The 13,115-nt window shown below is 44.0% G+C and overlaps 1 protein-coding gene across 1 annotated transcript in view; it reads left to right on the top strand.

Annotated features, from left to right (window-relative positions):
* The window catches only part of MCF2L (MCF.2 cell line derived transforming sequence like), a 182,801-nt gene that overhangs the window by 121,876 nt on the left and 47,810 nt on the right, over positions 1–13,115 (top strand). Inside the window, exons 7-8 of the mRNA XM_082245528.1 lie at positions 1,809–1,958; positions 12,519–12,643. Coding sequence (XP_082101654.1) covers positions 1,809–1,958; positions 12,519–12,643 — 275 coding nt within the window. The remainder of the gene's footprint in view (positions 1–1,808; positions 1,959–12,518; positions 12,644–13,115) is intronic.

Below are 13,115 nucleotides of genomic sequence, written 5' to 3'. Positions count from 1 at the left end.
GGAAAGAGAGTACAACATTGGGGGTACAGTTTTGGCCAGCACTACAGAAGAAAAATATTTGGGGGTACTTATTTCAGATGATTGCAAAATGAGCAGTGTGACCAGGCAGTGGGAAAAGCAAATGGAAATCTAGGATGCATCACTAGAGGGATTACCAGCAGGAGGAAGGAGGTTCTGATTCTCCTATTTAGATCTTTAGTGAGACCTCATTTACAATACTGTGTCCAGTTCTGGAGACCTCACTCACAAAAAAGATATTGATAAGATAGAACGAGTCCAGCGATGGGTAACAAAAATGGGGAAAGGTTTAGGGGATAAAACATATTGAGAACCCTCCTACACCACAATAGTTTTCCGCGTTCGTCCTATCGGAAATCGATCTTGCCGCTCCTGTTCACGGCGGCCAAGAGCTGCATCCCTCTTCTCTGGAAACAGTCACAGCCTCCCACAGTCGCAATGTGGCTGAGAAAAGTTGCAAATATTAATGAAATGGAAGACCTTGTGGCGGCCGAACGAGGCTCGCGAGAGAAGTTCCTCAAACGTTGGTACTACTGGCATGAGTTTAGCTTTTCCGCAGAATACAAAGATTTGATCGCTTAACTAGATGCCGGCGATCAGGGTGGCCATCTCCCCCCCCCCCCCACATGCCTACCCTTACCCTCTCCTTGCTCTCTAGTCTCTACTGCTTTCTACTCTCCTCTCCCTTCTCTCCCTCCTGCTTTTTCCACTCCTGGAAAACCCCATTCCCCCTGGGCATTTATGCACTTTTTATACAGAGCTGATTGCGAGAAAGTCGGGCTGTCGGCCGTGTTCCTCCTCACCTCCTCGTGCCGGCCACTTGAGAGATGCCGGTAGAGGGGGGACTCCTCGGGAGGCTCTGAGCCCCGCGGCCCGCTCTCGATCTTTCATACACTGTTATTGTAGTAAGATTGTACGCTCTTCCTTGTGTTTTTCTGTCTCATGACTTGCTGCATGTTCATCTACTGTTTATGGACGTTTGCCAATATGTTCGACTGTATTGTATGTTGTGCCCTTCCCTTTTTCAATAAACATTGAATTTGGAAAAAAAAACCTATTGAGAACAACTTCAGGAACCCTAACATGTACAGTCTGGAGGAAAGAAGGAAACGGGGGGGGGGGGGGGAGACATGATTGAAACCTTTAAATACATCATGGGGATGAATAAGGTTCAGGAGGGCATTTTTTTTTTAATATGAAACCAAAATCAAGAACACAGGGACATGACCTTAAACTAACTAGAGAAAAGTTGAAAACTAATTTTAGAAAGTAGTATTTTACTGAACAACCTTCCTCCCAGAGATAGTAAGACAGTCAACAGTAAATGGCTTCAAACATGCTTGGGACAAACCTAGATCTATACATGGTATGGTACAAATGGAGTAGTAGTTTTAAATTGACTGAACTTTTAAGAAAAATTACTTTAAATTGACCTTGTTAAGTTAAATTGTGTTCCACGGGTTGGTTTTTTTCTTCCATCTTGTTCATGCCCCTTTGCTACTATAGTAAAGGGTATTCTATACCAGTGGTGCTCAACTGGCAGTTTTAAGAGTGATTAGGAGAATGAGGTGGGAGCCTATGCTCAGAAAGGAAATAGCTGTACTATGATTTTGGTCATAGATGATGCAAAAGTTTAAGAATTAATAGAACCAACAGCACATTTTAGAACATTTCTGTCACTGTGACAAAAAAGTTACTGGGATTAAAGTTGCCCCGATAGACAGCACTATTAATTTTTCTTTGGTGCAGTATGTTATTAACCTATTACTGTGACACTTTTTTTTTTCTAGGCTATAGAAAGTTTTGCCCTAATGGTGAAGCAGACTGCGCAGACACTGCAAGTCTTTGGAACTGAGTTGGCTGAAACAGAACTTCCAAATGACGTGTCTACAACCACTGCCCTTCTAGCTGTGCACACTGAAAAGAAAGACAAGATGAAGGTGAATACACAACCATCTATACCCCTGTCTACAGGGTTGGCCGAAGGCCTTCCTACCAGTACTGCCCTGGAATAGTACTGATAAACGGTGATGGAGGATTTTTGTTGACTTGTCAAATTTGATTTCATATAAATTATGTCCCTTTTACCTAGAAATTATTACCTGGAATTAAACGTATTTAATTGTGATTTTTACCATTCATTCTACATAGCATTCTTAAAGAAGAATCCCAGGTATTGAACCAGCTCTGACCAATGTAACTATGCATATACCCAGAGGCTTAACTAGAACCTTCAGAGCCTGGTGCAAGAAACCATAAAGGGCCCCTTTGACCCCGGCAGGGCCCCCATGGTGACTGAACAGCAGGGCCCACATGAAAGTGCGACCTTTGTGACCCTGGTAGTTCTGCCACTGGTGTCAGTCGTTTTTTTTATTTTTTTACCATTCTATTTTATGTTATTTATTTATTTTACAATTGTATTTTTTTATATTCTTTACAATTTCTTAGGAGCCCCGTTGGGGGGGGGGGGGGGGTGAATGATTAGTTATAGATCAGGGGTCTCAACAGACCTCTGCTGTTTCACCTTTGAGACAGAGGAAGGAGATAGGGACTGTGGGCTCAATTTACTAAAGAATATCTTGTGAGATAATTGAATCACTTGACACATTTTTTCCAGTTCTCTCATGAGATGCTGAAAATGGCAGTTCACTATCACCTTATAAGTTGATTGCCTCACAAACCATAAACACATGGTAAGTAGCTCATAAAACGGCATTAAAGTAAATTCACTAAGGGAAATAATGCATAAATGCATGAGTTAAATAATTAATGGTTCAGGCATGAGTTATTTAAGAAATACAAAAATATAATAGCCAATTTGAAGTAGTCTCTACCTTTTTGGATCAGTTCTTTCAAAAGTAATGCATGAAACCTAAATATGGAAAAACGCAGAATCATTGGAACTGATTTACGTAAAGTATAACTAAAGGAAAAAATTTAGGGTGGAGATCAATTAGACCCCCTGTCAAGTTTTTTTTATAGCTGTCTGTTCCCCCATTAGGGAGATTAACTCGCTCTATTTGTCCTGTTTACCCTTATCATTGAAAGTGAAAAAAAATCCCAAATTTTGAGTTGTCCCCAGAAAAGTAATAGAGGGGAAATCTTCCAAGGAGGACACTGGTTTTGGTGACCTCAAGGGATCCTTTTGATTTGTAAGGATTTCCTCTCACACTGTTTTGGTGATTTATATGTGTGTGATTTTTAATACTATTTTAATTCAATATTGAAATGTATAAAGTTATTTTGTATTTACTTAATTTAACTTAGTTTTTGACACATCACGTGTGTCCTGTGAAAGCAGCTTCCCTTTGACTGGTATTCTAGTCACCTTTTTTCTTATGTATTATTACATATGCTGCAGGGATTGCACTGATTTACTGAGTTGGCATATTTATATGGTTTAAACTATTTTACATCTTTATTAGCACTAAAAACTGACAGGGGTTCTAATCCTCCATTGTATTCATCCCATTGGAGATCACGTCATGAAATAAAGTACTGCGTGGTTTCATGAGTAAGATACCTCACATTGATAGGGATTGATGGAGATGCAATAACTCATGCTTTATTTTAGTTTTTTTTGTTTGTAAATTGCAAAAAAAAAAATTGAAAAGAGCTATGAGTTATTTACTCTCAGATTGTAAGAGGAAAATAACTCTTTGTGAATTGAGCCCACAGCCCTCAATCTCCTTCTCTGCAGCCTCAGCAGCACAGAATGAATGGACAGGAATAGCTCTGTACCATTTCCTAGTTATCCACAAACTGAAGCATATTAAACACAGTTCACTATGCCTCAGTTATGATTGAACAGTCAGCAATTGGTACGGATCACTGACTGCATTAAGAAAAGTGAGGGGAATGACAGATTTACCGGCCCCTTCTCCGCTGTCCATCTTGACATCCTGTGGAGGGGATGAGGGGGGCCAGGGGATCACACAGCGGCCTGGGTAGGAGGGGCGGTATGTACAAGAACTGATCCCCTCCATTTGCCTCCTGCAGTCACTGCAAGAGAAAAATGGAGGTAATTGGTTCCTCTACATGCCGCCCCTCCTATCCAGGTGTACAGAGGGCTGGGTTGCCATTGTGACCAATGTACTTACGCCCCTGCATATACCATACTTGGCTGATGCCCTTTGAAGCTGTAAATTCACTGAAATAGACACTGCTAGTCCATTGATCTCCTCTTGCTTTCATGTCCTGGACCAAGCGGCTGCCCTGCTGCATTCTGAACACAGGAGGTTGGATGCTTGGCATAAGCACCATTCAGATCATACTTTTCACTCTAAAAGGATGCAAAGCGTTCTCTCTTAAGGCGAGGTGGAGAGTGTGACATCACCACCCCGTCTCTCCACCTTGTCCAACCAGAAAATACTTTTCATTCTGAAAATGAAAAGCATTCCCTAAATGACACAGCCAACCTCTTATGTTCAGACTGTAGCAGGCTAGCTGCTCAGTGCGGGACATGGAAGCAAGTGGAGATCACTGGAGTAACAGTATCTACTTCTGTGAATTACAGCTTCCAGGTGCACTAGGTGTGGTATATAGGCAGTTACATTGGAAGTCCGTTTTAATATTTATTGGGTAATAAATATATTATTAACTAGCAAAATTGTGTCCGCTCCAGAATGGGAAATGTTGGGGATAAAATGAACAATGCTAAAGATGTATCTTAAGGGGCAGTGTATGTTAGAGAATAAAGTGAATAGCATGGTAATTGGTAGCATGTGCAGGAAGAAATTGCAGGAGGTCTGACTGTTGGTAGTATGTGCAGAACAGGATTGCAGAGGGTATGAGAGTGGGTAGTATGTGCAGGTGTATGGAAGGTATTATGATGATGATGAAGTCAATATGTGCAGGGGAGGAGTGGGAGGATATGACAACTGACAAAACAGTTTATCTTTTTACTCATAAATAGTGGTTACTAATCTTTGCATAATTAGCAACAAAATAATAAAACATAATAGACAATATGGTTATAGCCATACAGGTGGGAGATTGCTCACCAAAATGCATTTTCTCTGTCGCTCATTGACAGCCGTAGTCCTCCTTGATTAATATCAACTCGGTTATACTGCCCTCTACAGGAGTAGGACTAGACAGGAAAGAAAACGTTCTGGCCACACCCTAGGGGCAGTCCCAGAGGGTATATCCTCTGACTTCCTGCTACAGCAAATCAGTTTTTTCTGTCTAGTTAGGAGTAAGGACCTAGATTCCTTGCTAGGATCTTCGGTCCTGGCAGGATTTTTTTTAGAAATACTTTTTTAGACCGCTTTTTTTCTCCAGTGTTCCTGTGAGATCTTCAAGCAAGTATGCTGAAACTGGGCGATGGGCTGGATGTTAAGATCCAGTGGTCACCCCAGTTCAGCCTACGAGCGCGTGCAGGCCATAGCTCCGCGCTGGGTCGGCCGCGACATAGTCCCACTGGACGGGGACTGACCCTGCGAGTTAAACATCTCGCCTGGACGCCAATGACCAGCAGAGTCACGGCGTCCGTATTGGTCGACAGCCCCCCCACCCCGGTGGAGAGGGGTTCTGTCAGGAGTTGGCACCCGCCTGGTTCCGGTATGGTGAGTAGAATGTTCCCCCTCTCCCCCTGTCGGGTTTGTTGGTGGACGCGGGTCCCTCTCTGGGATGGTCGGACACTCAGTTTCTGGGTCTCCCCTCTATCCTATAACAGGTCACAGATCCCCCAATTTTGAGTGTGATTTTGTGAATAGAAACCAGGAGGCTTGGTTTGGGAGCTGACGATCTAAAGTCACTATATGACTGTTAGGGTGACTGAAGTAAGTGGCAGACTACTAAAAGGCATTACCATGAAGATAGAGGTATCCTACCTGTCATAGTGTGTACACGGGCCGATGCCTATGCCTGAGTACTGCAGCCACAGATCGCTATTCCTCCAGAAAGCCGGTCACTTCCACAGGCCGCACAGCCTCCCGCAGGCCGAGGACACCTCCCGCAGGCCGAGGCATTCCCGTAGGCCGCACAGGCCGAATGCACACCTCCCGCAGGCCGCTGCTAGCTTGCAAGCCGCCGCTATCCTATACAGACCGCCGCCATTTTTTCTTGCAGATCGCACGAGGCCGCCATATTTGCGTAGCCTCGTGTCTCCAGCATGGGGGCGGCCATGTTTGAGGTGACCAAACACCTCGTGGAGTAATTGGGAAGCGCCGGAAGGTGTGTAAAGGGGTGGAGCCGCCTCCTTGGCCCAGGGAAAGCAAGCCAAAGACTTCCTGTCTGTAACAGACAGTGCTGGAAGCAAGTTGATAAGAAACTTCTGTGCATCAGGTGAGCCTTGGGGTCTCTCTCTCTCTCTCTCTCTTTCTGAGGGGTCCAAGCAGATAGACTGAGGGGCGCTATTGCGCTGGGGGACTAAGTTTAAAAAAAAAAAAAAAAAAATGTTTTTTTCTTGCAATTAATTTTTTTGTGTTTGCTGGCAAGTGTCTTGTTACATGAACCCTGCCACACATGTATCCCCACCTGATCCCCTCGGGGTGGCCGCAGGACCCTCCAGTACCCCATTTCTGATGATGCATTATCAGCAGTTTTGGAGTCTTTGGTATCCCGGGTGGAGGTAGCCTGTCAGGGACGGGGGTCAAGAAGAGCGACCCCCGCCTACCCCTATGTCATCTGATACTTCAGATACGGATTCTGAGCTGGTCATTGCAGTCCCTTTTCTGGGGTTGTTGTCTCAGGTATGGTCTCCTCAGATAGTAAGGAGGACGCGTCTGCCTCCGCCATAGCACAAGAAGCGTTGGTGGAAGCACTAGTTGTGTCTGTCCGGGAAACCTTAAATCTTGAGGTTACACCGGCAGAGGTAGCGGAGACTCATATTCCTTTTTTGGTACTAGCAAGCCTACCAAAATGATGAAGGGTTTCCCTTGCTCAAATGGGGTCGTCCGTAAACGAGCCCCTGCTATTTCCAAACGCATTGCTAGGCGCTATCATTTTGAGGAATCCCTCATTACAAAGATGAACGGTACCACCAATAGTGGACTCACCGATTTCCAGACTAAATAAAGCCACTGTTATCCCGTTGGATTGACAGAATGGGCCCCACCCATCTCTAGGGTGGGGGGACGTCTTCACCGGTTTCCGGATCCGGGGCTTTCCAGAATCCCAGATAAAGGGGTTCGCAAGGTCATATGGTCGGGATACAAGATCGAGTTTCGATCACTTCCACCGGTGCGATTCTTCCCTTCCAAAATTCGACATCCCCGGGTCGCTTAAAAAGCTTTGCGGGGGACAGCTTGATACAACAAGCAGTGGTAGTTCCCATTCCTTGGAGGAGTTCTAGTCGAACCTGTTCACAATGCCCAGGAAAAAGGGCTAGGTGCATCCAATTCTGGTCTTGGAAGAGATGGAGTCCATCCATACAGTGGTGGCCTCCCTGCATCAGGGGGATTTCCTGGTGTCCATAGACATTTAGGATGCCTATCTTCATATCCCCATCTTCGCAGGACATCAGCGTTTTTGTTGCTTTTCCCAAAGATCATCCCTGGTTCCCACCAGGAGACTGAACTATCTGGGCCTAATTTTGGATACATCCTTGGCAAGAGTGGTTCTCCATGCGGAGAAACTCCAGAAGATTCAGTCAATGATTCGGATGTTGCTGTCCATCAACTGGCTGGGATTGATGGTCGCCTCTTTAGAGGCAGTACCGTTTGCCCAGTCTCATACCCGAATTCTCCAAAGAGGAGATTCTTCTTCTCATATGGAATCGAAATCCCGATTCCCTGGACAATCGGATCCGATTGAGCAAGCGGACCAGGGAGGCTCTGGTCTGGTGGCTTCGGTCTCCGATGCTCAGCCAGGGGAAGTCATTTCTTCTGATAAATTCCAGGTTACCGATAAATGTGTTGGAACTGAGAGCGATCAGACTTTGTCTGATTTACTTGACCGAGCAGCTCCAGGGCAGCCCGGTTCGGATCCAATCAGACTATGCCTCGCTCATGACTTATGTCAATCACCAAGGGGCACCAAGAGTGCCCTGGAGGCCATAGAAGTGGCCAACATTCCTATTGGGGGAACAGTTGTTCCAGTTCTCTCCGCGATATTTATCACGGGGTTGGACAGGCAAATTATTTCAGCTGTCAGATTCTTGATCAAGAGGAATAGTCTCTTCATCCAGAGGTATTTCACCAGCTGTCCCTTCATTGGGGCACCCCGGAGATGGATCTGTTGGCAGGTTGGCTCAATAGGGCTCGCGCCCGCGATCCTCTAGCGGACGCAGCAGACGTGCTGAGCGCCCCGTAGGGGAAGTATCAGCTACTGTATGTCTTCCCCCTTCTCAAGTTACTGCTGAGATTTCTCCGCAGGATAGAGGTGAAGGGAACTCCAGTTATCCCGGTATTCCGGGCTAGCCTCGTCAAGCCGGGTACGCCGACTTGGGCAAGACTAGTCGCGGACGCTCCTTGGAGACTTCTTCTCAGGGGGGATCTGCGGTCTCAAGGACCGATCTTCCATCGTGCTTTACAGTCGCTGGCTTTAACGGCCTGGCTATTGAGACCCAGGTACTGAAGGACAAGGAATTGTCAGCTTCAGTTATTCCTACTCTAATTAAAGCAAGAAAAGCGACTTCCAGCAAAGTCTATTGTCGCACATGGAAGGCTTATATTGCGTGGTGTGAATCGTAGGAGTTTTCCCCCACGTACCTATTCGGTGACCCGAATCTTGTTTTTTTCTGCAAAAGGGGGTTGAGCAGAAACTATCCTTGAGCACTATCAAGGGTCAGGTTTCAGCGTTGGCAATCTTCTTCCAGAAGCCTCTGGCTACTCATTCCTTGGTGCGGAATTTCATCCAGGAGGTGCAGCACTTGGCTTCGCCAGTGCGCGCGCCCTTACCACCCTGGGATCTTAATTTGGTGTTGTCGGTTCTTCAGAAACCTCCCTTTGAAAATATCAGGGAGATTCCCTTGCTTACATTATCCCAGAAGGTGGCCTTCTTGGTGGCTATCACTTCTGCACGCAGGGTGTCAGAACTGGCTGCATTATTGTGTCATTCCCCATATCTGGGGATTCATAGGGATAAGGTAGTTCTTCATCTGAAGTCATCTTTTTTTTCCTAAGGTGGTTTTCAGACTTTCATCTGAATGAAGATATTGTGCTACCTTCCTTGTGTCCTAAGCCCAGTCATCCTCGGGAATGTGCGTTGCATTCCTTGGATGTGGTGCGGGCAATCCGGGTATACCTGAAGACTACGGAATCATTCCGTAAGACGGATTCAATTTTTGTGATCACGGATGGCCCCAGAAAGGGGTTGCCTGCATCTGCCGCGACTATCTCCAGATGGATTAGACAGACGGTGGTACAGGCTTATTCTATTAAGGGTCGGAATCCTCCGTTCCCTGTTAAGGCGCACTCCACTCGAGCGCTCAGTACTTCCTGGGCCTACCGCCATCAGGCGTCAGTGGTCCAGGTGTGCAAGGCGGCTACCTAGTAGTCGGTGCATACCTTTAAAAATTTTATAAAGTTGATGTGATGGCATCGGTGGATGCCTCATTTGGCCGCAAGGTTTTGCAGACCGCAATTTGAGGAGACCGGTGGTCTACCTCGAGGATTTTTTTCCGTTGGAATTTCTGTTGAGTCTCATCTTTTGATTGATGAGCCTTTTAAACTTCTAGTTGGCACCGGTTGGGCCTTCTAGATTGGATTTTGATTTCCATTTTCCCACCCCTCATTTGTGGCACTGCTTTGGGATGTCCCGAGTTGATATTAATCAAGGAGGACTACGTCTGTCAATGAGCGACAGAGAAAAATGGATTTTTGTAAAATCTTACCGTAAAATCCTTTTCTCTTAAGCTCATTGACAGACGTAGTACCCGCCCCTCTGTTTTTGAGTTGGGTTGGGTTAAATTCTCTAAACACTGCTTTGTGACATAACTGATTTGCTGTAGCAGGAAGTGAGAGGATATACCCTCTGGGACTGCCCCTAGGGTGTGGCCAGAACGTTTTCTTTCCTGTCTAGTCCTACTCCTGTAGAGGGCAGTATAACCGAGTTGATATTAATCAAGGAGGACTACGTCTGTCAATGAGCTTAAGAGAAAAGGATTTTACGGTAAGATTTTACAAAAATCCATTTTTTGGCATTCATTTACAATGCTGACTAATTATAGTAACAACATGGGAGCCAAGTTCTTCACACAGAGGGTTTTAGGGAGCAGAAATGGAGTTCTAAATCCGTGTCCAAAAAAAAAAAACATGGCAGCTAAAATAAAACACCTTATTTTGGGATGGTAGAGGTGGTGCAGAGTTTGTTACAAAACTACAGATCGGGTTGCCACCTGGCTGGTATTTTGCTGACCTGGCTGTTAAAAATGAACTTGTTACCAATGTTTTTAATTGGAGGAAAATGATTAGGACAGGATTTTCCTAGAAAAGATTGCAAACCTTACCGTAGACAGTGGTAGAAGGTGGTGGGAAGGACACTAAACTTTAACCCCGTAGAGTCAGTGAATTTAGGACAATAGAGGATGAAAGGGAGACTCCAAAATGTCAGCAGGTTATTAGCAGGGAATGTCATGGAGTCCTGGAACAGTAGAGGTAGTGCTGGGGATGTGGGTGATAGAGCAGGGCTTTGTTGCTGGTGAATGTTAAAGGTGAAATGGGGCAATGGAGCTGAGATTACCACTGGACCAGAGTCAGTTGAGATGAGAATTATGTTTGGCATGGTTATCCCAAATGTGTTAAAAACTTGGTGCAGCGGGCTAAAGCAGGAATGCTGTGCACGGAGGAGTTATTGCATACATGCTATAGAATGACTGCTGAGGGTTAATATATACTCTGGTGACTAGCCACTGATGGTAAATGCACATGGGCTAGGTGTGATGATTAGTTTTTCAGCCTGTACAGGTTGTGACAACAGTTTAAGCACCAGCAGGCTGACAGTAATTGTCACTGGGGCAGTTCACTGAACTTTTAATCCTACACACACAAACACACCACCATCGCAAATTTTGATGCAAACACACACTGTTCACAGCACCCACTGTTGCAGTTATAACTTTTGAAGAAAAGTTACTATCTGCCATCCAGAGTGAGGAATGTAACAGTGTGTACACAATGGTAGCTTAGAACTATCAGATGTAGCGTGCAGGAAATATTTATAGAAAAAAATATTACAAAATAGACATTAGCAATAATATAGTAAAACTTTAAAGTCAAAAATACTTATGTAGTAGTCTTCGGTTCAGTGCAGAGTAAGTCCAGTCTTATATGGCAGAGTCACTGGCCCTCCAAATGTGACTCTAATTATCTTTGGTAGTTTTGATATAAAAAAAAGGGCCCAGCTTTTACCTGACACTCTAAAAGGTGTCTCTGGGTTAACTCCCACCCAGTCAAAAGGTCTGAAAGATCTGTTGGAGGGGTGCACGAATGTTTTTTAATGCAACAGTGGACACACCCTTGCCATTCACCTTGGCTACAAATATATTCCCATATGACAAAGCTTCACAATCCAAAGGTCAAGATATTATATAGCAGAATGTAATTAGGATTTGGTATATACCAAATATTTATATAAATTGTATATTTCTTTTAGTAGGTCCAATGTCTAATCTAATCCCTTCTGGACCATGTGATTTATATTTGTGTTTGATGACTAAATGATTGGTGGTATCTTCTTATACATTAATGAAGCCGCTTTTTTTTTTTTTTTTAAGGTCACTCTTTTACCTTTTAGAAGTCATGGAATATGGCTGATATTTATAAAAATACAATTTTAGGATAACAGATGTGTATTGCTGCTATCCAGATTTGTTATGACAGGGCCATTCATGACAGAGTCTCATTAGCAGTCCTTTGAAGACCCTGCTAGGTATGGAGAGTGTTCAATCTGCTGTTTTGCATTGGGAATGTGTGCCAGCAGGAGGAACCAGGAGAGTGTGCTGGGGGAGGAATACAGGGGAAAGCATATTCTGTGTGCGCTGGTTGCGATCTCATTCAGTAAGGACCAGGAAGAGGCAGATTTGGTAAAGTGAAAGAATGTATGTAATTATATAATATATGTTTAAACAAGAAACCAGGCATTCCATTGTTGCATAAGTATTTATCCTCCCAATAAGTCACCCTTTGCTACAATTATGTCTGCATTTCTTTTGTGGTATGCCTTTACAATCAAGTCCCACTTGGATCCCCTAATTTCTGCCCATTCTTGACAAAAATGATCGAGTTCTGTCAGCTTACCTGCTTCATAGAGTCCTTAGAAACTGTATGTGGTAGATTGTTTTAACCCTTTCTGTAATTGCAAATGTTTAAAATTGCTTAAAATTGCCATAAAAATGGCTAGCATTGGGGAGAAAAAACTTTGCAGTCTTCTGTACACTATATCTGCTACGCTGCTCCATGTTTAGTGTACCATTCTCTACAGGGGGATTAACACGTATTATTTATAGCACTATCAGCTCTAATAGCAAAGGGAAAGTTATTCAATCCACATATGTATAGCCTTGATGTTATAGCTCACTGCAATTCTCTTATTTATGTCTTTAATTGGTATTGTAGGATGATCTGAAGCTGGCTTTGAAGCAGGGTAGTGACATACTGGAGCAGATCAAGCAACCTGTTAAAGAAAACCCAGAATACAAGATGAATCAAGACCAAATGGACAACCAGACAACTGTGGAGAGGTGAGAACAGTTGAGTAAAGCAGGGCTTTCTGTGTTAAGTGTTAGATAAATCATTTTAAAAGGAGGAAATGTCAACTCAAGACTTAATGATTTAATGTTGCTGTCTCTTTATATTGCCACATAAAAGGTAATTCAGGATCAGTATACTGTATCTGGCAATATGCCTAGTGTACATGAGGCTGGGATTCTAGAAGAGATTTAACTAATCTATAGAAGGTTTGATTATTTGAACTTTAACGAATGTCTTCTATGTTTTAACTTCCTAGATGTAAAGATATTAGTGAAATTGTTCATTTTCTGTAAGAATATAGTCTGCCACTTTTTCACAGGGTTACTATTTTTTTCTTTATTTAAACACAGGTGAGAAGCCCCCCCCCCCCCCCACTTCTTTTAAAAACATTGGCTGCTTTAATTTATAGGAATTTTTTAGTTTGTCTGATTCTTACTTTTACACTTACTTGTCCAGGGATCC

Source organism: Pelophylax lessonae (assembly GCF_965119305.1).
Source record: "Pelophylax lessonae genome assembly, chromosome: 2".
Classification (NCBI taxonomy): Eukaryota; Metazoa; Chordata; class Amphibia; order Anura; family Ranidae; genus Pelophylax; species Pelophylax lessonae.
Note: the sequence above shows the minus strand (reverse complement) of the source record. Positions and strands in the feature narration are given on the sequence as shown.